Source organism: Salvelinus sp. IW2-2015, linkage group LG15 (genome assembly GCF_002910315.2).
Source record: "Salvelinus sp. IW2-2015 linkage group LG15, ASM291031v2, whole genome shotgun sequence".
NCBI lineage: Eukaryota > Metazoa > Chordata > Actinopteri > Salmoniformes > Salmonidae > Salvelinus > Salvelinus sp. IW2-2015.
In genome coordinates, this window is record NC_036855.1 from 29654077 (window position 1) to 29681057 (window position 26981).

The window sequence follows — 26981 nt, forward strand, 5'->3', positions numbered from 1 at the left end:
ATTTTCCTGATCATTGGGGGGAGGCTCTGAAGCCTTCACCTCACCTGACGACGCAGAATTTTCCTCCTCACTTTTGTCAGGATCAATTTCAAGTTCACTATCCGTCGATTGCTCAGGGTTTTCAATTGCGTAACATGCATTTTTCTCTCTTGTACTTGACTCAATGGAGAAAATACTRGGCTTTGTCACGTCTACTCCCYCTCCTCCCCGCCGCCGTTCGACTTTGCCGGTATACTGGCACCAATCATTACGTGCACCTGCACTTCATCTTGAGGCACACCTGGACTCCATTACCTTCACTTATTACCTTCCCTATATCTGGCACTCCCTTAGGTCCTTTCCCAAGTCAGTATTGTTTATGTGTTTATGTGAAGACGCCACTGCTATGTTATCTCGTTCCATGTTTGTTGTTTTATTAAACGTAGCACCTGCTTCTCGACTCTCAGCGTCTTCGTTACAGGCTTGTATTTCACAGTCGGTTCGGGTTTGCACCTCGCGCAATTCTCACCATCTGTCCTCTTCCTCGCCCGGGCTTCCGACATGAATTTSATCTCGTGAGGGAATTCAGGAAACTCAGTATCGAGCCATCCGCCGCTGCCATACTCCCTTCACAGATCTACTCATGCCATCCTCCATGAACATCACTCCAATCCTTTTTRTTTGTTGCTAAAATCCATACTTTTTAAAGGTGCAATATGCAGAAATCTGTCAGCCATTTACTAGTTGCAAAAWTGYTAATAGTTTGCCTAATTTCAGTTTGTGACAAAASAAACAATGTATAATGTACASAATCATTGTACCATCTATCATTTTCCAATAACAAAAAATATTATGTTTTCAGCTTGCTTGAAGCTGGTGTACAAAACCGAAAGTAAAAGACGCAAAAATGGTTAGATGTGGTTATGTATTTCAAAAAGTTTGGTTTACTTTAATGTAGCTGTAAGCTAGGCATTAATAGCAACTGGCTCACTCATGAAGTGCTAAGGTAAGGTCAGCTACATTAGGCTTTTAGGGCTAATGTTAGCAGGCTGGTAGGGCTAARGTTAGCAGACTAGTAGGGCTAACGTTATCAGGCTAGTTGGCTAGCAACCTTGTAAGCTGATTTGTAACAATATATTCATAAAGTATTTGCTTGTAAGTTGGCTGAATATTACATTGAAACCAGTAGTCATGAGTGCAAACGTATTACGTCACATCTCTCAAATGTTTTTTTCCAGCATGACTTCAGCATTTTTCTGAATTCTGATCAGTTTTATGTAATAACTTGAAAAATAGAAAGTGAGGCGTAACTTTGCATTGGGGCTTTTGATGCGTATTCTAATGCAAATCCATTTGTTACAAATGGTTACATTTATGCTACCTACCCTTTAAGAACACGAAGCATAGAAATAGCGCACATAGAACAGATCTACCACTTCCTAGACTTGCTTTCAATGAGAATGACAGATCTATAACTCACATTTCTATGTGAATTTGGTCGGGTCGCCCAAAATGTTACTTATTGCAGCTTTAATAAAACGTTAATCAAATACAACCACTAACGGTTTTCCTCATTGCTGTTGCTCTAAGATGGCCACTCAGCGCAAACGCGCATGTGCCAATTGAATCTCAACATGGAAACAGTCTGTGGTTCTATTTAATTAACGTTTTATTAAAAAGCATGGATTTCAGCAAACAAAGAAAGGCATACAATTACAGAGGACAAACATAGGTACACGGTACCCTAACCCTAACTCTAGCTGCATGCAGTGGTGTAAAGTACTTAAGTAAAAATACTTTAAACTATCACTTAAGTKGTTTTTGTTGGGGTATCTGTACTTTACTTGAACATTTATATTTTTGACAACTTTTACTTTACTACATTCCTAAAGAAAATGATTTACTTTTTACTCCATACATTATCCCTGACACCCAAAACTACTCGTTACATTTTGAATGCTTAGCAGGACAGGAAAATGGTCCAATTAATGCACTTATCAAGAGAACATAGATCCACAGACGATGCAATCACCATCACTCTGCACACTGCCCTTTCCCATCTGGACGAGAGGAATACCTATGTAAGAATGCTGTTTATTGACTATAGCTCAGCATTCAACACCATAGTACCCTCCAAGCTCATCATTAAGCTCGAGGCCCTGGGTCTGAACCCCGCCCTGTGCAACTGGGTCCTGGACTTCTTGACAGGCCGCCCCCAGGTGGTGAAMGTAGGAAACATCACCTCCACTCCGCTGATCCTCAATCCTCTCACTTAATGTCAACAAAACAAAGGAGATGATCGTGGACTTCAGGAAACAGCAGAGGGGGCACCCCCRTATCTACATTGACGGGACCGCAGTTGAGAAGGTGGAAAGCTTCAAGTTCCTTGGCGTACACATCACTGACAAACTGAAATGGACTACCCACACAGACAGTGTGGTGAAGAAGGCGCAACAGAGACTCTTCAACCTCAGGAGGCTAAAGAAATTTGGCTTGTCACCTAAAACCCTCACACATTTTTACAGATGCACAATTGAAAGCATCCTGTCGGGCTGCATCACCGCCTGGAACGGCAACTGCACCACCCGCAACCGCAAGGCTCTCCAGGGGGTGGTGKAGTCTGCCCAACGCATTACCGGGGGCAAACTACCCGCTCTCCAGGACAACTACAGCACCTGATGTCACAGGAAGGCCAAAAAGATTTTCAAGGACATCAACCACCCGAGCCACTGCGTGTTCACCCCGCTATCATCCAGAAGGTGAGGTCAGTACAGGTGCATCAAAGTTGGGAACGAGAGACTGAAAAACTGCTTCTATCTCAAGGCCGTCAGACTGTTAAACAGCCATCACTAGCACATTAGAGGCTGCTGCCTATAGGCATAGACTAGGAATCACTGGCCACTTTAAGGAATGGAACACTAGTCACTTTAATAATGTTTACATATCTGGCATTACTCATCTCATATGTATATACTGTATTCTATACTATTCTACGGTATCTTAGTCACTTAATGTTTACATATCTGGCATTACTCATCTCATGTGTATATACTGTTTTCTATACTGTATCTTAGTCCGTTCTGCTCTGACATTGCTCGTCCATATGTTTATAGTTTTAATTCATTCCTACTTAGATTTGTGTGTATTGGGTATACTGTATGTTGTGTAATTTGTTAGATGTYACTTGTTAGATATTACTGCACTGTCGGAGCTAGAAGGACAAGCAATTCGCTTCACCCGCAATAACATCTGCTAATCACGAGTATGTGACGAATAAAATTTGATTTGAACATTCCTGGTCATTCCTACTGCCTCTGATCTGACGGACTCACTAAACACACGTCTGACTGTCCCGCTGACTATCCTTAAAAAAATATATATATAATAAAGTAATGCACTCTGGTTTGCTTAATAAAAGGAATTTGAAATGATTTATACTTTTACTTTTGCTTTTGTTACTTAAGTATATTTTAGCAATTACATTTACTTTTGATACTTATTAAGTATATTTAAAACCAAATACCTTTAGACTTTTACTCAAGTAGTATTTTACTGTGTGACTTTCACTTTTTCCTGGGTCATTTTCTATTAAGGTATCTTTACTTTTACTCAAGTATGACAATTGGGTACGTTTTCCACCACTGGCTGCATGTCAACATCCTAGTGCAACCCTAGCAGCTGCCTCAACCACAAACCTATCCCTAACCCCACCCAAAATAGACCTCCCTATTTCCAAATTCCCAATGAACCCCTGGTTGTATATGCAGAGTTTTGACATTGGCCTTACAGTATAATTCCACGCAGAAGCGTTAGAAAATAAACAAATTATATCATTTTTGCAAAGAGTTATGGGATATTAATCTTGTTTTAACAGCTATTTTTTCAGACTACTTTCTCCGCCCCTCCTCCATCAGCTGATGCTTGTAAATACGTTCGGTTGCCAGGAAGTAAACTAGTGTGCGTGCCAAGATGGAAAATGAAGGGACAAAACATCTTCAAGCTAAAAMAATCGCGCTTTTGAGGGTATAGTAAATCTATTTTCAAGGTAGCTAAATCGTATTATTTCTAGTTTCTAGCACCTGTTAAGAGGTTTGAAAGTTGTTAGCTAGCTAGCTACTAGTAGCCAGCTAGTGTTATCAGCCAGCTTTAGCAATGTTTATTTTGAACACGAAGTTTATTGTCGTTGCATGTCCACCGTTAACTTGTTTTGATGTTTGATTGACTAGCTTCAAGGATTAAATACCTTGCTAATCAAACGTTTTAGCTACATTAGCTACTGTAGTTAGCTTAGCAAGCTAGGTACAGTAACATTCTTTATGTTTCTTGTTCCAAACAGAGTGGTTAATTCATTGTATATCCTTCTAAGCTAAGCTAGTTAGCTAAGTAGCTAATGTTAGCTACTTAGCTAGCAAGTGCTCCACATTTCTCAACTAGAATAGGGTTCGCTTCTTAGATGACATATTTGCTGCCACCGATCTAAGAAGTGTGTTTGCATTTCTAATGTTCATTATTTGATCTAAAGTTATAGCTAGAAAACTGGAACGTATCAGCTTTGGACATGGATATTCATGGAAGAAGTCAACCATGGGGGAAGTTAGTAAAAGTGGACACTGAATCAGAAGTATTGCTTGTCAACAGGGAATGCACTGTCGGGCGAAGAAAAGGTACAATTACTATTKCACACAGTGACATTAAGTCACTTCACCATATTGTTGGCTAATTTCTGAAATATATAGAAAGTTCTGTGGTAGGACACTAACTGTTATCTATAAATTATGTAAATATTTAATGAGTTACTAAAATACCTGTTCTAAATYTGAATGATTATTGCTCCCACAATAATAGTAATGTGTAAGATATATATTCTATAAGGCATGACACTTAAAAAAAAACTAAATATAATGTATGTTGCTTGTTTTGAGGATCTGGTTTATAAATGTCTTGATGTTTGTGACAAAAGACACCATGTCATAGACATGAGAGCCAGGCAGTGTCTGGGCTCTTTAATAAAACCAGTTAATTCAAGGCACAATACCCAAGGTCACTAAACTTAGACACCCCCTCTGATGATATCAAAGGTGTCTATTGAGAACATGTGTGCAGAATAGTATGTTTTCTTTGTATGGATTTTGCTCAAGGAAAGGTTTAGTCTCTATTATATTGAATTCCAGGAGTCTGCTTTCCAATACAAGTGGTCTGAGTTTAATGAGCTAGTATGCTATGCAGCATCCACAATATGGTATAAAAGAAGGGTATAAATATATCAACAATAAATCATCATAATCGTACAATCTCAGTCTAGTAATTCTGAGACGCCTCGTGAAAATATCAACTGCCCATTGCCTAAAGACATGTTTTCCTGGTATTTTAAAATGGATCATGAATAAGTCCTAATTGGCCTTGTTTACAGTAACGTGACGTAAACAAAGTAATGCTTTTTACACACGATATAGCACAACAGCTCCATAAGGGAAAGGGGGATACCTAGTCAGTTGTACAACTGAATGCCTTCCACTGAAATGTGTCTTCRGCATTTAACCCAACCCCTCTGAATAGGAGATGTGTGGGGGGCTGCCTTAATCGACAAGTAGCCTACCATACGAGAACATCTAGCTTATTCAAATCATGCTTAAAATAGTCATCTTAGACSATGTTGTGATTTTTCTGTGCATTTCTATTAACCATTTTCTTTCACCAGGCTGTGATCTTTCCTTTCCTGCTAGCAAACTGGTCTCAGGGGATCACTGTAAGATAGTCCAGGATGAGAGATCAGGGTTGGTGTGGCTAGAGGACATGAGGTATGAGGGGGGGGGTCTCTTGTCAATATATTTTTTGTGGTGTTGTTTTTTCCTTTTTTCTTAAGTCCTGTATAGCTTATAGGCTCAATGTAGGCCCATTTTCAAGGCTCATCTGATCAATTATGTATGTTTAACAATGRGATAACATGGTAATGTGAAGCATTTTACCTGTTAGCCTAATCAGGCTAAATAGATTTTAACCTGTGTTTATGTTAGGTTTTATTATATGAGAAAAATATGTCATGCAGATTGTCCTGTTTGTTGTGACTGATCAGTGTATTTAATGGTAGATTGAACAGATCTAGGCCTGCACATCAGTGTAGTCTAATTGTCAGTGTAAAGCAACCAGCTTGGAGGTAATGAGGCAAATGACACTAACCGGTAATTAGAGGTTGTGTTTTACCATGCTCTGAGTCAGCAAGGTATTCTCTACACACATCACTCTAGTGTCCACACACACACACCCACTGCATTATGCTATGCATCATTGAGCACAGTGGGAACTCTGTATTGCTTCTGAATATTGTGGAAACCTCTGCAATGGAAAGATGGAATTCAATAGTGTGGGATACAATTCCATCCCTATACATCCCATGAAGAGAAGCTACTATTTAGTCAATGCCCTGTTCATTGCTGCTATAATAATAACTGCATCCCTAGTCTGGGATTTCTTCCAAGGCTGCTGATAAATCCACTACAGAAATGACTGACCAGTGTTGTTTTTTCTCTCTCACCCCTCTAGCACCAATGGTACAGTGATTAACATGTCAAAGCTGGTGAAAAAGCAGATTCATATGCTGCAGGATGGAGACGTCATCTACTTTGTGTACAGGAAAAACCAGCCAGAGCTAAGTATGTTTTTCCCCCCCCTATATTGATTGGGGTGTTTCACTCTGGTCTCTTTGTTGCTAAACCATAATGTTGGTTTCTCTGTTTTACATCGGTTATATCTCCTTAAGYTAATAGAACTTCAATTAATTAGTTAAACAAACAGGGAGCACAGTGCACGGTTGCTAGCTTAATATAGGCCTACCTCATTATTGTGAGTGTTTTGTACGTTAAAAAAACGTTGGCGTGTGGTAGGCTGTATAAAGAATATAACGTTTTTCTTAGTTTCTTCAGAAAGTGTATATAAATCGGTAGTTCATAGTGCATAAATGTCTTTTAGGCTACTTGTTTTCTTGTGTACCTTCCGCTGCTGACACCTTGGTTATATAATACATACACAATTAACTTACATAATGTGTGTGAACTGAGTTGGACAAGTAGGCCAGCTAAACTCATTCTTGACCGATCAAAATAAGAGTAATATGTTCAATTTTTTGGGGATATTTAATTAATTGTTCACGAAAGTTTGCCTCGACAACTGAGTAAAGTACAAGTATGGTGTGCAATCTTTTGCTCGTACAGATATTGCCTACATATATCAGTCCATAAAACCAGAGAGGACATTCTCACAAGACTCAATTGGTAAGTAGTTAATACCCAAATCAATGTGATGTTTGACTGCGACCTCTGCATCTTTTTCATGAAAAATATTTGTAGGCTCATTAGCTTGTTTGTTGCTTACCACCTTATCTCATCCTGTCAGGCGACGCCACCAAATGCTCAGATATGCAGCAGAAAGCCCAACCCTGCCCTGTTCCAGCAGCAGTGTCTGTGGAGCCATTCCTGATTGGACCTCCATGGGAACAGCAGGCCTTAGAGGAGCCCCAGCCCTCCACCTCCTCCTCCCACCTCCTCCACACGTTCTCACCCTCCACAGCATGTTCCTCTGCAGCCTCCCTCCTGCACTCCTCTGCCTCAGGTAGGCTTTCCATCTGGCCTGTGCTTGCTCTATATGGTCCTCATTAAGTGGAAGCAGGGACTGGGGAGTAAATCTATATTTTGGTTAATTGTGAAGTCTGCCGCCCTCCCCCCTCAAATTTTTGAACCGATATAGCATGTCTCCCTTGAATTGTCCTTTACCTCTTTCAAAATCCCCAAATTCAAGGACGGCTCTGGACAACTGATAATATGATAGACTTTATCCGATTTAATCAGACTTATATGGCCACTACTACTCCTCATATTCAAGGATAGGCACAGGTAACTGAATGTGCACCAATATCATGGGCTTTTGATAATTCTTTGTCTCTCAGGTTCCGAGGGTCCTAAATGTGCTGCATCCTCTGTAGGCAAGGCTGAGGAGCCCAACTCTAACCTCCACTGCTCAACAGATGTGCGACAGACTGAAGCACAGAGCAGAGTCACAATGCTGGATAAGGAAGAGGGTGACATGGAGCCAGAGAGAAAGAGGAGGAAAACTGACGGTGCTGGTCAGTGTCATTACCTTGTGGGGTCTTGATACTTGGTTGGTGACGCTTGATTGTAACAGTTTTTCCCCTTTTCCTTCCCTAGATAAGAACTATGATTTTGGACTGCCACATACTTCCAGTATTGAGGTGGTGGGCCCGGGCCCAGCTAAGGGAACTCTTATGGATCTATTGGGAAAAGCTGCCGTGACTGTGGAAGGAGCCACGACTGACAAAATGGAGGAGTCCCTCACCTGTATCATCTGTCAGGACCTACTTCATGACTGTGTCAGGTACAGCAAGACTCTAACAACTACTACTACTACTACTACTACATTAGAAAATAGGCCCACTCCACTTTTTCATTGCTTGTGGCTCCTCGCAACAGATGAAAATAACTGTTTCAATAAATATAATATATAGTCATATAAACAAAACACAAAATTGTGTAATTCCATTATGTAAGACAGAAAGCTGCTTCCACTGCTTGTTTCATTGTTCATGTTATCATCTCCCTGTGCGTCTCCCAACTAGCCTGCAGCCCTGTATGCACACCTTCTGTGCTGCGTGTTACTCTGGCTGGATGGAGCGCTCGTCTCTCTGCCCCACCTGTCGCTGCCCCGTAGAGAGGATCCGCAAGAACCACATCCTCAACAACCTGGTGGAGGCCTACCTTATCCAAAACCCAGGTTTGTATCCAATCTGCCCTACTCTACCCTTGTACCCCCATTAACACTACTGGGGATAGTCCCCAGCTCTTCCCCCTGTTAAACACGGCATTTGTGCATCTTGTCTTATGTGTTTCTCCTTGTCTTTTGTGCCTTGTCCCGAATATCTGTACAGGGCTAGCCTATAAAAAAAATATGTGGGCCTTTTGTTTGTACCATCTCTTTTTGTGTGTGGATTAAGCATTGCGCTATTGACCCTGTGTGTCCACAGAGAAGTGTCGCAGTGAGGAGGACCTGAAGAGCATGGACAGCCACAACAAGATAACTCGGGACATGCTGCAGCCAAAGATTGAGCGTTCCTTCTCTGATGAAGAGGGCAGCTCTGATTATCTCTTTGAGCTCTCTGACAATGACAGCGACACCTCCGATATCAGGTCAGACAAAAGAGTAGCTGTGTGTATATGAGAGTGTTTGTGGTCTTGTGTTTACAGTATGTGACCGTGTGTGTGTGTGWGACTGCGTTGTTTTTCTTCCACTGAAAACTTTTCTCCTTGTTGTTGTGTGTCCACAGCCAGCCCTTTGTGATGTGCAGACAGTGTCCAGGCTACAGGAAGGAGGTTAGCCAAGTAATGTGGGCTATAGGGCCAGCTCCTCTAGGACCAGCCCCACCAACTCCATCAACATCATCAACACGCTCTGACTTCCCCACTACAGGTTACTGAACTGTTGATCATCACAATAATGGATGACCTTTTTATATAGTGCTTTTATATCTGATATGTAATCGTTCTACGTTGTGTTGGTTGATTTAGTGAGTTATGACAACACAATGGAGTGCACTTACAGATCAAATTGTTGCACTCGCCTGAACACAGAAATGTGTTAGAATGCTTGTAGCGCATCTGACCATCAACAGTACAGTGTGCACCCTTTAGGGCCTTGACCCAGACGATATACGTATGTGTCCCCACTGAGATGTTTCCCTCTGTGTCCTGTCCTCCTCCTGCAGCTACTCGGGAGTACACATGTTCTCCTCAGGGCAGCCATGTCATCTGCACCTGCTGCCTGCAGCCCATGCCAGACCGCCGCGCCGAACTCTCCGCTCAGCAATGTGAGTGGCCCACAGGCCTGTCAGTCAATGTTAATGGACCAACGGCACGGTTGCCTTGGCTGAATGTGCTGATGGGTGTGGTTCTTTGTGTTGGGCAGGTGTGGCGTGCCAACGGCCCTTCTGCCACATGTACTGGGGCTGCCAGAGGATCGGCTGTCAAGGCTGCCTAGCACYTTTCAATGGTTTGTCTCTGCTCTAGTACTCCTAAGGGCTAGATTTACTAAGCACTGGTTCAAAGTTTGTCCCTGATATTTTTCAAAGGTAAATAAAGAATACAAGGTTGAACAAAATGGTAATTTAAGGTTAAAGGGATAGTTTGGGATTTTCATGGATACAATTTGTATGTCTCTGCGTCCAGTATGAAGGAAGTTAGAGGTAGTTTCGTTAGCCAACGCTAACTAGCGCTAGCTTAACGCCAAGACTGGAAGTCTTCGGGCATACTAGCTGTACCTGAAGACTTCCAGTCTTTGCGCTAAGCTAGTTAGCATTGGCTCACAAAACTACCTCTAACTTCCTTCATACCGGATGCAAATACATAACATTTTTATCCACAAGTTCATTGCCAAAGTTTGTGTAGAATTGTTTAATTGACTTTAGAAAATAACCAGTACAAACTTCACACTGGGCTTTTAAACAGCCATCACTAACATTGAGTGGCTGCTGCCAACATACTGACTCAAATCTCTAGCCACTTTCATAATAAAAAATTGGATGTAATAAATGTATCACTAGTCACTTTAAATAATGAAACTTTATATAATGTTTACATACCCTACATTACTCATCTCATATGTATATACTGTACTCTATGCCATCTACTGCATCTTGCCTATGCCGCACGGCCATCGCTCATCCATATATTTATATGTATATATTCGTATTCATTCCTTTACACTTGTGTGTATAAGGTCGTTGTTGTGAAATTGTTAGATTACTTGTTAGATATTACTGCACGGTCGGAACTAGAAGCACAAGCATTTCGCAGCACTCGCATTAACAMCTGCTAACCGTGTGTATGTGACCAATCAAATTTGATTTGATGCTTAGTTAACCAGGCCTTTTGGGTGATTTTCGAGGTAACACTATCATTGTGGAAAGTTTGACAATAGTGGTTGCAAATGGAAATTTACAYAGGTAGATTACCTATATTGTCCCTATGTCTTATCCATCATTTGTTGCAGTAGCATGTTTACCAGTATGAGAAATATAATATCCATGTCTTCTTCCACAGAACTCAACCTTACAGACAAATGTCTGGATGGTGTTCTGAACAGCAATAACTATGAATCAGAGATCCTCCAGGTACTTCCTTTTTATACTCCTTGGCTCTAACCATTGGTCTGTCTGGACACCCAGAAACAGTATCTGCAATATTTGGGGTGGTTTCCCAGACCCAGATTAATCTCGGTCCTGGAGTAAAACACTATTTCAATGACGKTTCTCCATTGAACATGCTTTTCAGTTGTTTTTTTAGGGCTCCTGAGTGGTGCAGTGGTCTAAGGCACTGCATCTCAGTGATAGGAGACACTACAGACACCCTGGTTTGAATCCAGGCTGTATCACAACCGGCCGTGATTGGGAGCCCCATAGGGCGGCACACAATTGACCCAGCGTCGTTCGGGTTTGGACGGTGTAGACCGTCATTGTAAAWAAGAATTAGTTCTTAACCGACTTGCCTAGTTACATTAAAAATACAATTTTGTTGTCCAGGACTAGTCTTAATCTGTGTCTGGGAAACCGGCTCCTTGTTACATAACTCAATTTAAGTGAATGTATTTCATTTGCATTTGTTTATAACTTCTCTACTATGGAGATCACTAAAGTCTAATACAGTGCTTTTTTTTTTTCAATCTACACACAATGGCCCATAATGACAAATATAAAATAAAATCCTAATTTTATKAAATATTTATGTAAATGTGATATTTCCATAAATAACTATTCGGACCCATTACTCAGTACTTTGTTGAAGCACGTTTGGCAGCAATTACAGCCTCAAGTCTTGTGCTTACAGAATTACTTGGCAGCCAGAGGGATGTCGTGGAGGGACATGCTACAGGAGGGTCTTCGGGGCCTGCAACAGGGAACCTTCTATCTCTCTGGTCAGTCTGACACTATCCTCTTCACCTCACATAACTTGAGATTGGAAGCGTTCCAGGTTGTCTTTTTTGCAGTTGCACATCTCAGAAAATTACTACATCATAGTAAAGTGTTTCTGAGGCACATCTGCAGATGTTATGAGATATGATCATCAACACAACTGCAAAAACGATAAGCTGGAACGCCACCATTAAGCTTCCCATCTTGAACATGGTTCTAAGTCCTACTGACAGTGCAGAGCATCCTTCCACCTCCCTTTGGAACACACTAGTAACTCTCGCTCTCCAATTTATRTACCCCAGATTATCGCATCAACAGTAACGCCATAATGTGTTTCTGCTGTGGCCTGCGTGCCTTCAAGGAGCTGGCCTACAAATACAGACAGAACATCCCTGGCTCGGAGCTCCCAGGTGAGAGAGCACTGCCCACAACAACACAGCCTCTAACGGCTGTAGACTGCGAGATGGTAATGAACTAGCATATCCAAATTATGAATGAAGCTTTATTTGTTTGATATTCTTTCCCACAGCTGCTGTGACGTCTCGGCCTGACTGTTATTGGGGACGCAACTGCCGGACTCAAGTAAAGGCACACCACGCCACGTAAGTTACATGTGGCCATTATCTTCTGAATAGGTCTCCACAGTCCAAGCTTAAATATGCATACACACACACACACACACACACAGTACCAGTCAATAGTTTGGACACACCTACTTTTAAATTATATATTTTTTTACTATTTTCTACATTATAGAATAATAGTGAAGACATCAAAACTATGAAATAACACTTATGGAATCATGTAGTAACCAAAAGTTTTAAACAAATCAAAATATATTTTATATTTGAGATTCTTCAAACTAGTACCCTTTGCCTTCATGACAGCTTTGCACACGCTTGGCATTCTCTCAACTAGCTCATGAGGTAGTCACCTGGAATGCCTTTAAATGAACAGGTGTGCTTTGTTAATTTGTGAAATTTCTTTCCTTGATGCGTTTTGAGCCAATCAGTTGTGTTGTGACAAGGTAAGGGTGGTATACAGAAGCCTTATTTCGTAAAAGACCAAGTCCATATTATGGCAGGAACAGCTCAAATAAGAAAAGAGGAATGACAGTCCATTATTTTAAGACATGAAGGTCAGTCAATCCGGAAAATTTCAAGAACTTTGAAAGTTTCTTCAAGTGCAGTCGCAAAAACCTTCAAGCGCTATGAAACTGGCTCTCATGAGGACCACCACAGGAAAGGAAGATCCAGAGTCACCTCTGCTGCAGAGGATAAGTTCGTTAGAGTTACCAGCCTTTCACCCCAAATAAATGGAGTGCATCCTCAGATGACCTGGCCTCCACAATCACCCTAACTCAACCCAATTGAGATGGTTTGGGATGAGTTGGACCGCGGAGTGAAGGAAAAGCAGCCAACAAGTYCTCCGCAAATGTGGGAACTCCTTCAAGACTGTTGGAAAAGCATTCCTCGTGAAACTGGTTGAGAGAATGCCATGAGTGTGCAAAGCTTTCAAGGCAAAGGGTGGCTACTTTGAAGAATCTCAAATKTKAAAMATATTTTGATTTAACACTTTTTGGGGGGGTTACTACATTTTTCCGTATGTTATTTCATAGTTCTGATGTCTTCACTATTATTCTACAATGTAGAAAATAGTAAAAATGTAAGAAAAACCTTGGAATGAGTAGGTGTGTCTTTTCACTGATCCTGTGTGTATAGTTGTGTGGTCTCTGTTAGAGGCTTCAATGTGGCTGTACATGTATTTTACCAGCAGAGGGCACTGTTGTATCAGCTTGGCCAATAACACCTGCTAGTAGAGGAAYGCTGCAATCACTTCTTCACAGCAGCTCTGGTTCATGATGTGACACATTTGTATTGTTTCCTTTTCACCTCGTTGCAGGAAATTCAACCACATATGTGAGCAGACGCGTTTCAAGAGCTGAAGAMCCTTGTGGGTGACTTCCTCTCCAATCACTGGAGCAAAGACTGACTTCCAAGGATCTCCTGTATTACTCTCTGTCTATACAAAGTGGTCCTTTTTTTCCTCCCTCCCTTATTAAGCAGCTCTTTMCCCTGAGGAAAAGTGGCTCTCTCTTAGTAGTAACTTGTAGTTCTCTCACAGACTCTATAGACTTTGTATTTGATTATATGCAGAAATTACAATKAAACTCTTTTGATAAGACTGGCTAGGTAATGATTAGCCCAGTCTTATAGGCATAGTAGGGGTGAGTGATAATACTATGGACTAATATCTTATGGGGAATATGATCATCACCCTTCATTGCAGTATCATGACCTTTTGGGTACATGATCATATGACTAGTTTGAGGGATACATTTTTTTTTTTAAATACACTGAGAACAGTTGGCAATACGTGTACTGTTACAGTTTGTGGCTTCTTTTGTGACAGTAGCTTAGAAGGCATATATTGATATTAGTAAGCTGTTGACACTTTCTATTTCCGTGTGCCTGAYTAGTTGGCACCAAAAAAAAGGATGAATTGATTTAGTTTCTCTTTCAACTTGTGGTGTAGTGCTTTAGATATCTTGGAGAATTCTGTATTTTAATTAGAATCTAGAGCTTCCTACRTTTGTGAAAATACAGRAGCAAATGGTGTTCTAAATAGTATTCATATGTTGAAACCTTCCCCCAAACCTACTAGGGAGAATCACAGCTATGTTGTCTAAAGACTTCTATGCATATATAGACATTGAGGCTTCTTGTGGTTTTTATATCTCACACACACAAGAGAAAGTATGTGAACCCTTGTAAATACCTGGATTTCTGCATAAATTGGTCATAAAATTTGATCTGATCTTCATCTAGGTCACAACAATAGACAAACGCAGTCTGCTTAAACTAACAAACAAAAGCAATTCTACATTGTCTTTATTGAACACACCGTGTAAACATTCACAGTGCAGGATGGGAAAAGTATGTGAACCCTTGGATTTAATAACTGGTTGACCCTCCTTTGGCAGCAATAACCTCAAACGTTTTCTGTAGTTGCGGATCAAACCTACACAACGCTCAGGAGGAATTTTGGACCATTCCTCTTTGCTAAACTGTTTCTGTTCAGCAATATTCTTGGGATGTCTGGTGTGAACTGCTCTCTTGAGGTCATGCCACAGCATCTCAATCGGGTTGAGGTTAGGACTCTGACTGGGCCACTCCAGAAGGTGTATTTTCTTCTTTTGAAGCCATTGTTGTTYATTTACTTCTGTGTTTTGGGTCGTTGTTCTGTTGCATCACCCAATAGCCTAACATTCTCCAGCAAAATGTCTTGATAAACTTGGGAATTCATTTTTTCGTCAATGATAGCAAGCTGTCCAGGCCTTGAGGCAGCAAAGCAACCCCAAACCATGATGCTCCCTCCACCATACTTTACAGTGGGGATGAGGTTTTGATGTTGGTGTGCTGTGCCTTTTTTTCTCCTCACATAGTGTTGTGTGTTCCAAACAACTCAACTTTAGTTTCACCTCCACAGAATATTTTGCCAGTAGCGCTGTGGAACATCCAGGTGCACTTTTGCAAACTTCAGACGTGCAGCAATGTTTTTTTTGTTTTTTTGGACAGCAGTGGCTTCTTCCGTGGTGTCCTCCCATGAACACTATTCTTGTTTAGTGTTTTACGTATCGTAGACTCGTCAACAGAGAAGTTAGCATGTTCCAGATATTTCTGTAAGTCTTTAGCTGACACTAGGATTCTTCTTAACCTCATTGCAAGAGCACAGCGCAGAATGCTCAATCATCTCTGCAGGATGGCCACTCCTAGGGAGAGTAGCAACAGTGCTGAACTTTCTCCATTTTATAGATAATTTGTCTTACTGTGGACTGATGAACATCAAGGCTTTTAGAGATACATTTGTAACCCTTTCCAGCTTTATGCAAGTCAACAATTCTTAGGTCTTCTGAGATGTCTTTTGTTCGAGGCATGGTTCACATCAGGCAATTCTTCTTGTGAATAACAAACTCAAATTGTGAGTGTTTTAATAGGGCAAGGCAGCGCCAACCAACATCTCCAATCTCGTGTCATTGATTGGACTCCAGGTTAGCGGACTCCAATTAGATTTTGGAGAAGTCATTAGCCTTGGGATTCARATACTTTTTCCAGCCTACACTGTAAATGTTTAAATGATGTATTCAATATAGACAAGAAAAATACAATTTGTGTGTTTATTAGTTTAAGCACACTGTTTGTCTATTGTTGTGACTTAGAAGAAGATCAGATCAAATTTGATAACCAATTTATGCAGAAATCCAGGTAATTCCAAAGGGTTCACATACGTTTTCTTGCCACTGAATGGATGACAAAGATATTCAGTGGCACCATTTTGAATTCAGACAGCTTCCACATGTTAATAAGACTGTTAACTGGAAAGACAATGCAATTTGTGTTTATTGGAAAAAGGGAGGTTATACTTAGTTTTGAGAAAAGGGGATTTCTGCTGGGTTTCTTTGGATTTCCCAACAAGGGCAAAAAGCCATGTACAAGCTAAGCATAATAGGGCTGAGTGAAAATCCATGGGATAGTTAGTTGTATAGGATTTCAGTTCTTCAGGCGGGGATAATGAGGGTTATGTGTTGAAATGTTGTTTTATCTGAGGCTGGGAAAGGCAGGGGTGTTCAGTTATATGCTTTGCTGGGGATAATCAACGTAAAGCAGATTTTCTTATTTAAACTTTTTTTTTTAAGTAGTGTATTAGAAGCTTTCTCAGCTCTGAACTAGTAGTAACGGCCAATGCAGTTTTTTTTTGTTAGAATGCACAATGGTTTGCTAGACTAGAGGGTTTGGGGGGGTTATAATTGTTCCTRCTTTTTTGCATTATGTTAGGTTAGTGGTGTTGGCTAAACATGTTGATTTAAGCCAACAACTTGATSATACTGGGTGTATCATACTTGTTAGGAAGGATTACTATTCTGTATTGTTTTGCAAGCCCAATTATGCAGACCCCCCACCCCCCCAATGTTTTCAGGAATTAATATGTTAAACTTGACAGTATTCTGCTTTGTATTCTAGTTCATACGATGAGGACATGTTTTTCAACATATGTTGCCGTATTGAAGTGTAACCTTGGAGCATTATGTATCGATCTTATAACAAACTTTGTTTATCAGAGGGTTTTTTTTATTTTTGTGCTGTGTTTATTGTTTTGGAGAAACGGAGGAACAAATGCCATGGTTTGGTCAGACCTCGTCAGTTAAACCTAAATTGGTGCAAATTTCCTGTTTTGAGGAAATACTACATTGCCGTTTGTGGCATTCTTGTCTGGCAGTGAAAACACCCTCACCAAGTTAGAATTCCAAGTGTTGCATTTACACAGTACTCACTTGTCTCTTACCATTTATCTTTTGTAAATGAGTGACCAATCATATGAAAGTCAAATTGGCCCAGTGTCTGCAGACCTTTTAGGCTAGCAAGAATGGCCTGATATACTATTTTCTTAATGTGCCCTTTATATATWGAAAAATAAGTTGTTAGTAGTGAAGTAGGGTACAGCATTTTGGGGGGAGGTTTGGGGGTATGCAACTCATTACATTCTGATGCAATTTAAAGTGAAAAAATTTTACTTTGCAAGAAATGAAGAGGTTATTCACTTTGATCCAATATCTTGTGTATTCTGTGTCATTAAAAAAAATAGATTTGTTTTATATCAATTGTAAAATTCGATTTTTGTAAATTGTGACATTAAATTACAACATTGATTTAAGATGGAAAAAGTAGAATGTCCAAACTGTTAGATCTGTTTACAAGCAAGACTAGCTTTGAGGGTTATTTGCTTCTAATTCAGCTCGCACACATTGAACAATTTGAATCACTCATTTGAACATTTAGGCTGGGATTCAATCTGATTGTGGGTTATAGGCATTGCGGGTTTTAAAAGCAATGTTCGCGGAGATCCCATTAACGGTAAACGCTGCATATGTCGGCTCAATCGGAAATTGCCTTTTAAAAGCTGCAATGCCCATAACCCGCGATCGGCACCCAACTGTTCTTTTGATGACACACGATTACAATTATGTGGGGATTCAAACACAGATTAATGACCTGTGCACAGCGATAGATTGAAGGCAATTTCCCAAACATTCATGGAGATTAAATTAGCTGTAAAGGCCACAGATGTCTGTCTGCTCAAGCAGATATTATCTTAGTCTATCACAGTTTACTGGTCCTTTGTGTTTGTTTGAATCCCAGCCCCAAGCTGAACTGTAATAAGCACTACAGAAAAGGTGGAGAATACAACTCGGGTCTTTTATTCTCTATTACGGCATCCGTTGAGAAACGTCCTTGTGCAATCAATGTGTGTGAAACTCGGGATTGGTGCTGTAACTCTACCTACAGTGCATTTGGAAAGTATTCAGACCCRTTGACTTTCCACATGTTATGTTAGCCTTATTCTAAAATGGATAAAAATATTCCCCCCCCCCCCTCAATCTACACACAATACCTCAATGACAAAGCAAAAACTGTTTGTATAAAATGTATTAAACATTTTTAAAAAATGAACTCGATTAAGCTCAGGTGCATCCTGTTTCCCATTCGTCATCCAAGAGATGTTTCTACAACTTGGAGTCCACCTGTGGTAAATTCAATTGAATGGACATGATTTGGAAAGGCACACACCTGTATATATAAGGTCCCACAGTTGACAGTGCATGTCAGAGAAAAAAACCAAGGCATGAGGTTGAAGCAATTGTCTGTAGAGTTCTGAGGCACAGATCTGGGAAAGGGTGCCAAAGAACGTCTGCAGCATTGAAGGTCCACAAGAGCAGTGGCCTCCATCGTTCTTAAATGGAATAAATTTGGAACCACCAAGACTCTTCCTAGAGCTGGCCGCCCGGCCAAACTGAGCAATCGGGGGAGAAGAGCCTTGGTCAGGGAGACAGGTGACCAAGAACCCMATGGTCACTCTGACAGAACTCCAGAGTTACTCTGTGGAGATGGTTGTCCTTCTGGAAGATTCTCCCATCTCTGCAGCACTCCACCAATCAGGCCTTTATGGTAGATGGAAGCCAKTCCTCAGTAAAAGGCACATGACAGCCCACTTGGAGTTTGCCAAAAGGCACCTGAAGGACTTTCAGACCATGAGAGACGAGATTCTCTGGTCTGATTAAACCAAGATTGAACTCTTTGGCCTGAATGCCAAGCGTCACGTCACGAGGAAACCTGGCACCATCCCTACGATGAAGCATGGGGATGTTTTTCCGCAGCAGCGACTGGGAGACTAGTCAGGATCGAGGGAAATAATCAACGGAGCACCTTCCAACACGACAGCGACCCTAAGCACACAGCCAAGACCGCAGGGGTGGCTTCGGGGCAAGTCTCAATGTCCTTGAGTGGCCCGGACTTGAACCCGATCGAGCATCTGAAAATAGCTGTGCAGCAATGCTCCCTATCAAACCTGACAAGAGCTTGAGAGGATCTGCAGAGAAGAATGGGAGAAACTCCCCCAATACAGGTGTGCCAATAGAGTCATACCCAAGAAGACTCAAGAATGTAATCGCTGCCAAAAGGTGCTTCAACAAAGTACTGAGTAAAGGGTCTAAATACTTKTGTAAATGTAATTTCAGTTTATTTGTAATAAATTTGCAAACATTTCTAAAAACCTGTTTTTGCTATGTCATTATGGGGTATTATATGTAGGTTGAAGGGGGAAAAAAACTATTTAATCAGTTTTAGAATAAGGCTGTAATGTAACAATGTGAAAATTCAAGGGGTCTGAATACTTTCCGAATGCACTGTATGTAACCTAACGATATACCTTCATTGTAATGACTGTTTAGTGGCAATATTTACACACCCGCACCCATGTTTTTTGGGGTGGAGATAAAGGGGGACAAATAATGGGCCCGCTTTCTGCCCGAGGCCCTTAGCTCATGTCTTAATTTGTGGTCTTAAGTCGTGGTTTCCCTGTTGTGGGTTCACACTGTGGCATTCCTGAGAGGCTCAGGCCCTAGCTCAGCACAACCTTCCCCAGCCAGCCGATCCCTCCCCACAGCAGAGCTGAACCTTAATTATTTCTAACAGGAGGATCTGGGCACCCTAAGCCAACAACAGTGCGAACCGCCGATCCGGAATTGGTGTTAAGGAGGCTTTGGGGGGGTGCTTTGCATTCTCTGAGAGAAACTATGTATTCTAGGGCAAATATTTACTCACTTTGTGATGGTGTCTGGACCAAGCTGATCTGTACTAACAGTATGACCAGTTAGTAAGTAAAAAAGGGCTGGCCGAGGTAAGTTTCATTCTACCTCATGAAATCCCCCACGAAGACATTCAGAACAAACCCGTCTGTACTTCGTTTAATAGATTCTAAGAAGTGGAGGACTGATTGAATAGGCATGTAGAGCAACACTCAAGGCTTGATTCAATCTGTATCGCAGAAGTGGAGTGCTATAGCACGATTGAAATGTAAAGGTAATTTCCTATTGCGTCAACATATGCAGTGTTTACCATGAATGCCGTCTCCACAAACATTGCCTTTCAATTTCTATCGCTGAATGGATTCAATAGTTACGTTTAATGCAYGGGAACACAACTCTGGCCCTCAGGCGTGAAAGTTGCTTTTAAAAAATATATATCTGAGTCCTATACTACATACGTCCATAGACCTGAGCCCTATACGACATACGTCCAGAGCCACGGGAAGTAAGGGTGATGCGGGTGAGGTAGCACTTTTCTAAATGAAAACATTAAAAAATTATATTTTTATTACCAAATTAGTACACTTGCCATTTATTACCCCTGCCAACAAGGAGCAGAGKGTTGAGGACCAATGAAATCAGATTCCTCCGATTGCGTCATCATCCCTTCGTTTGAGGAAGATGGCTGATAAAATGTTGTTAGGTATTTTATTTTAACATGACTATCACATTTAGTAATGCCAGTTAGAATGACAGTTGAGGTAATTGGTACATGTAGGTAGGGGTGAAGTGACAATGCATAGAAAACAGTGAGTAGCAGCAGTGTAAAAAAAAAAACGAATGGGTGGTGTCAATGTAAATAGTCTGGTGGCCATTTGATTAATTGTTAAGCAGGCTTATGGCTTGGGAGTAGAAGCTGTTAAGGAGCCTTTTGGACCTAGATTTGGCACTCCGGTACCGCTTGCTGTGCGGTAGCAGAGAAAAGTGTCTATGACTTGGGTGACTGGAGTCTTTGACAATTTCATGGGCTTTCCTCTGACACCGCTTATTATATAGGTCCTGGATTGCAGGAAGCTTGGCCCCAGTGATGTACTGGGCCGTTCGCACTACCCTCTGTAGCGCCTTATGATCATATGCTGAGCAGTTACCATACCAGGCGCTGATGTAACCGGTCAGGATGCTCTCGATGGTGCAGCTGTAGAACTTTTTGAGGATCTGGGGACCCATGCCAGATCTTTTCAGTCTCCTGAAAGGGGAAAGGTGTTGTCGTTCCCTCTTCACGACTGTCTTGGTGTGGTTGGACCATGATAGTTCGTTGGTGATGTGAACACCAAGGAACTTAACTCTCGACCRGCTCCACTACAACCCCGTCGATGTTAATGGGGGCCTGTTCGGCCCGCCTTTTCCTGTAGTCCACGATCATCTCCTTTGTCTTGCTCACATTGAGGGGGAGGTTGTCGTCCTGGCACCACACTGCCAGATCTCTGACCTCCTCCCTATAGGCTGTCTCATCGTTGTCGGTGATCAGGCTCACCACTGTGTCGTCAGCAAACTTAATAATGGTGTTGGAGTCGTGGGTGAACAGGGAGTTCAGGAGGGGACCCCGTGTTGAGCATCAGCATGGCATACGTGTTGTTGCCTACCCTTACCATCTGGGGGCGGCCCATCAGGAAGTCCAGGATCCAATTGCAGAGGGTGTTTAGTCCRWGGGTCCTTAGCTTAGTGATGAGCTTTGTGGGCACTATGGTATTGAACYCTGAGATGTAGTCAATGAACAACATTCTCACATAGGTGTTCCTTTTGTCCAGGTGGGAAAGGGCAGTGTGGAGTGCGATTGASATTGCGTCATCTGTGGATCTGTTGGGGMGGTATGCTAATTGGAGTGGGTCTAGGGTATCTGGGAGGATGCTGTTGATGTGAGCCATGACCAGCCTTTCAAAGCACTTCATGGCTACTGACAGTAATCATTTAGGCAGGTTACCTTCGCTTCCTTGGGCACAGGGACTATGATGGTCTGCTTGAAACATGTAGGTATTACAGATTCGATCAGGGAGAGGTTGAAAATTTCAGACACTTGAAGACACTTGCCAGTTGGTCCACGCATGCTTTGAGTATACGTCCTGGTAATCCATCTGGCCCCTCGGCTTTGTGAATGTTGACCTGTTTWAAAGGTCTTGCTCACATCAGCTACAGAGAGCGTTATAACACAGTCGTCCAGAACAGCTGGTGCTCTCATGCATGTTTCAGTGTTGCTTGCCTCGAAGCGAGCATAAAAGGCATTTAGCTCATCTGGTAGGCTTGCGTCACTGGGCAGCTCGCGTTTTGGATTTCCCTTTGTAGTCCGCAATAGTTTTGCCACATCCGACAAGCATCAGAGCCGGTGTAGTAGGATTCAATCTTAACCCTGTATTGATGCTTTGCTTGTTTGATGGTTCGTCTGAGGGCATAGTGGGATTTCTTATAAGCGTCCGGATTAGTGTCCCGCTACTTGAAAGCGGCAGCTCTAGCCTTTAGCTCGATGCGGTTGTTGCCTGTAATCCATGGCTTCTGGTTGTACATACAGTCCCTGTGTGGACGACGTCGTCGATGCACTRATTGATGAAGCCGATGACTGAGGTGGTATACTSCTCAATGCCATTTGATGAATCCCGGAACACATTCCAGTCTGTGCTAGCAAAACAGTCCTGTAGCATCTGCGTCATCCGGCCACTTCCGTATTGATCGAGTCACTGGTACTTCCTGCTTTAGTTTTTGCTTGTAAGCAGGAATCAGGAGGATAGAATTATGGTCAGATTTGACAAATAGAGTGCGGGGGAGAGCTTTGTATGCATCTCTGTGTGTGGAGTAAAGGTGGTCTTGAGGTTTTTTCTCCCCCTCAGGTTGCACGTGACATGCTGGTAGAAACGAGGTAAAATGGATGTAAGATGCATGACTAGCTACTTATTACTTTCTGCTGYCATCAAATGATCAAGAACTGAAGCAGCAATTCATGTAGATAACAACCTTTTATTAAAAGTTCTTTGCACAAATTCCCACCAACCCTATTTATTTTCTAGGTTACAAATTGCAACATTTATCTTTATAGCTAGTCATATGCTTACTTCTATTGAATGTTAGTTACGGCATTTGTCCGTTTTTTTCCTTTCTTTTTACAATGATCAATTCCCTTTTATATCCCAGCATCAGCCTATGGAATACATTTTGTATACATTGTTGTAGCGTTGAGGTTAATATAATGTGTGTGATCTATATCATTTTAACACTAGAGGGCACAGAGCAGTAGTATACAGTCTCCATGAAGCTTTGTGGTGCTATTAMAATTCAATGCTTCGAGGCCCATGGTTGTTGGACAAAAGGCAGAAGTTGGCACAATGCAGCACAAAATCCACAAGCATGAGTGAGCTATTGAGTTGAAAGTGCTTATGTTTAATAATTTGATTTAAAGTATCAAAACGATTAACTGGTACAAAAGTGCTCAGATGAGTTGTGAAATGAAGTGCTCTTGGAAATTACTAGCAAGTTTGTTAACATCCATATTCAATATTATTTCAAGTTTCATTTTTTAAACAAATTATACCGAAGCTGAAAAAGCCTTGGTGTGGTATACAGCATATATTGATGAAGCGGTTTTAACTTGATAAAAAAATATATTGTGGTTACTAGTATGAAAACATCCAATTTGTCACCATGAAGCAACTGACTTTTAGAATGTAGAAATTTCATATAAAAAGTTGATTTCAGTAATCAAAAAGATAAGTTTTGCATTTGACAAAAGTGGAACTAAAAATAGTTAATTATTGCTTTGCTCGGCCAACCCAGGATTCCATGCTCTGTCTGTCCACTCTCCTGTCACATGGGCTGGATGCTGGACTGTCACTGGTCACATCTCCTTGCCCGTCACACTGCATGGCACTGTTGATTGGCTGAGGGAAGGCATCTGGATATGATRGGCTGTGCTTTGCACGAAGGCAGACTTTGACTCGGTGGTGTAGGCGGCAGTGGGTGAGTCAGAGGGGAGAGGGTAAGGACTGGTCCCTCCTGAGGCCTGACTCCCCCATGGCCTCCCCCTCTGGAGGAGGGGGCCGTTGGCTGGGCTCTGGGGGCCAGGGTTGGGGCCTCCACTGGCGGGCTCCTTCCTCTCGTACGGCCCCCGAATCAGTCCGTTCAGCATGGAGGACTGGCCCAGGTGCTCAGCCAGGACCAGGGGCTGACGGTCCTCCTCCTCACAGATGGCAAACACAGGYACACTGACGTGGTCGCTCTCCGCTGGGAAATCGCGGGAAATCACACAATGCCCAGCGGGGTTGTTAATGGGRTCGGACGGAGAAGCCGGGAGGTGTTTGCCCCCGGGGGCCTTGGTGCTGTTTGAGGGGCTGGACCCAGAGAGCAGGCCAAAGCAGGMCCCGGTGAAGCGGGAGCGCCGAAGGTTGCTCGTGGAGTTGAGGCGGCGCTGGGCTAGCTGAGTGAAGGGGTACGAGGCGTTACTCATGGAGGAGTCAGAGGCGTTACTGTCGTTCTGGGCCTCCAACTGGGGGTCGGAAAACACCTTCCTGCTGTTCTCCCCACGYCAGTCTGACACAAAGCTGGATGGTGCCTGGGGGAACAACATCTAGTCAACACATATCCCTCTGCAGTGCAACCCAACATTCATGGTTTATTTATTATGCATCGGAGTAATGAAAAATGTGCAAAAAAATWATAATTCACTGACAAACATACAGTAATGTAAGTCGCTCTGGGTAAGAGCGTCTGCTAAATAACCAAGATGTAAACGTAAAGAAATATAGTATATGATGGTTGAACTATTATTCAACAGTACTGCTGAATAACCAATAACATAATAGCTACTAACGCTGTCCACCAGCTTAGTGAAGGGACTGGTGGAGTTCCAACTGCACCACTTCTTGTGTAACTGGGGCAGTGGAGGGAGGAAATCCTGGAAGGTACGGACGCTCCAGGCCCGGGGCCGYGCACAGCTGGCACTGCCATCCTGGGCAGCCCGGGTCTCTGTGGGGGAGGCAGCCGGGTCTGGAGAGGGCCAGTCAGTCACAGGGCCAGGGCCGGTGTCACTGTGCCTCAGGAACCTCTCCCGCTGCCGAGAGGGGAGAGAGACAACAACCAAATCATAAGGAATTCAATCAAACCCGGCATGCAGTATATGTGTGTGCATGTGGAGTAGGCCTACAGTAGTTTGTAAACAAACAGACTTCTTAGTTGGAAAACTGGAAGCATCTGAAAGAGTAGAACCTCTCGAACCCACTGTAGCAATGTTTACACAGCGTCTTAGTTTACAATTTAGTGCCATGGAACGCACACACTTCTTATTCTGGAGACTGAAAGCATCTACCTGTGATTATTCTATAATTTATTTGACCARGGGAAAAACACTGCTTAAATACAATGTGTATTTAACTGACTTAAGCCCTCAGTCAATGGAGTTTTCTCCGCCAGTGGCATCAGAGTGTGAATGTGACTCATTCACAAGAAATGATCACTAATAAAATAGCTTGCTTGTATCAGAGGTCGCATTATATTCAAGTGCTGGACTGCTCCTCCAATTGCCGTTGACCTAAAAGGGCAGCAAGCAAACCATGTAATCAGGCATGTAATCCAAAACAAGTGCTGCTTGCCTGGTAGTGGGTGCAGTCAGTGATTCCTGGAACCATATTCACAAAGCTTCTCAGATATGACTGCTGATTTATAGGATCAGTTTAGCCTTTTAGATCATAATGAATACAATTATATGGACAGGTAGGACCTACTCTGAGAGTATTTGTGAATGTGGGCCTAGGGCTATACAGTAGGTGTCTCACTAATAGGAATGGCAGGTCAGGGGTGAAGGGCACATTAGTCACATATCCCCCCTCATTATTCAGCAAGTTAATCAGGATAGGGGGAAGGTTTGTGGTAAGGTTTTGGGGGGGTTAGCGGTTGCTCCTCTCAGAAAGAACCAGATAATCCTTATACAGAATCACTCACAGCTCGCTTAGTCTAGACAAGAATTAGGAAGGTTTTAAATGAAGTGCCCTGCTCACCACAAAAGCCCCCCACACAATGGCAACTTGTTGCAGTTTGGGCAAAAAGGTGGAGGATAAGCCGCCCCAGATGTGAAACAGAGCCCCGTATTACCACCCACACCTAGTCTCAGAAATCCTAGACCTAGGGKAACAGCACTAGGTCTGGGGATCATGTCAGATTTWCTTGGCCATTTCGGGGAGYGTGCTCTTCAGACACACAACTCTCCCAACAAATCACGAGTTTGTGTAGGCGACGGGAATTGAGCGTGAAAAATAATCGCCTCGGAAACATGACAGAGTTAGACACAGTGCAAACACAGATAGTTGGGCTCATTTTAGCCACAGCCAGTCAGTGGGTGTTAGCTTGTATTGCTAACGTTAACTGTCATGGCGCATGCAAACTACTCACCTGCAAAATACACTCAATTAAAATATTTTACACAAGAGTAATCTTGGTTAACCCAGGAGAGAGAGAACGAGGATCGGAACCAGAATGAAGAGCTCCACCATCTCTCTTTACGAGTTAAGTGCAAGTTTATAGGCCAAATGTCCCCTCTCCTTCTGAAATTCTAAAGATGATAAAACTTGTGAAATTGTGATTTGTCCAAATAACCAGTGACGAAAAACACAAGCACTGGAACTAATGCTGCTCGTGATCTCACACATCCCGTTGTATCATGACCGATCTAAGGTACCATTTATGTTCATGTCGTTTTTCCACGAGAAATTAACGGGAGTTCCATCTAGCTAGTTACATAAACGGATAAGGCTCTGGACGGATTTCCTGTGCGAGTCCTTCCAATCATCAGTCTGAACAAATATGTACATACACACAATCTGCACAAAAAGGCAAATTAACATGTACACATAC

General features: G+C 42.3%; 2 protein-coding genes across 4 annotated transcripts in view; one reads left to right on the forward strand and one right to left on the reverse strand.

Moving 5' to 3' along the window:
• The first annotated feature begins 3886 nt into the window (after positions 1 to 3886).
• Positions 3887 to 17603, forward strand: chfr (checkpoint with forkhead and ring finger domains, E3 ubiquitin protein ligase). Of its 3 annotated transcripts, none has more exons than XM_024002780.2 (18): positions 3887 to 4024; positions 4502 to 4643; positions 5678 to 5777; positions 6520 to 6629; positions 7188 to 7247; positions 7369 to 7584; positions 7919 to 8095; positions 8178 to 8364; positions 8606 to 8760; positions 9011 to 9173; positions 9311 to 9453; positions 9749 to 9850; positions 9949 to 10032; positions 11082 to 11152; positions 11865 to 11952; positions 12253 to 12360; positions 12480 to 12552; positions 13853 to 17603. In XM_024002780.2, the coding sequence occupies exons 2-18, from the start codon at positions 4538 to 4540 to the stop codon at positions 13893 to 13895; spliced, it is 1986 nt and encodes a 661-aa protein (XP_023858548.1). In that variant the 5' UTR covers positions 3887 to 4024; positions 4502 to 4537; the 3' UTR covers positions 13896 to 17603. The 3 variants fall into 3 exon arrangements, with proteins under 3 accessions (XP_023858548.1, XP_023858549.1, XP_023858547.1); XM_024002781.2 differs by having other exon boundaries at positions 3894 to 4002; positions 7955 to 8095; XM_024002779.2 differs by having other exon boundaries at positions 3895 to 4002.
• A 5476-nt stretch (positions 17604 to 23079) lies between these two features.
• LOC111975057 (uncharacterized) overlaps positions 23080 to 26981 on the reverse strand; it is a 33400-nt gene continuing 29498 nt past the window's right edge. The window contains exons 6-7 of the mRNA XM_024003220.2: positions 24946 to 25185; positions 23080 to 24687 (exon numbers count right to left, since the gene is read on the reverse strand). Of these exons, the coding sequence (XP_023858988.1) occupies positions 23974 to 24687; positions 24946 to 25185 (954 nt within the window). The 3' untranslated portion in view covers positions 23080 to 23973. The remainder of the gene's footprint in view (positions 24688 to 24945; positions 25186 to 26981) is intronic.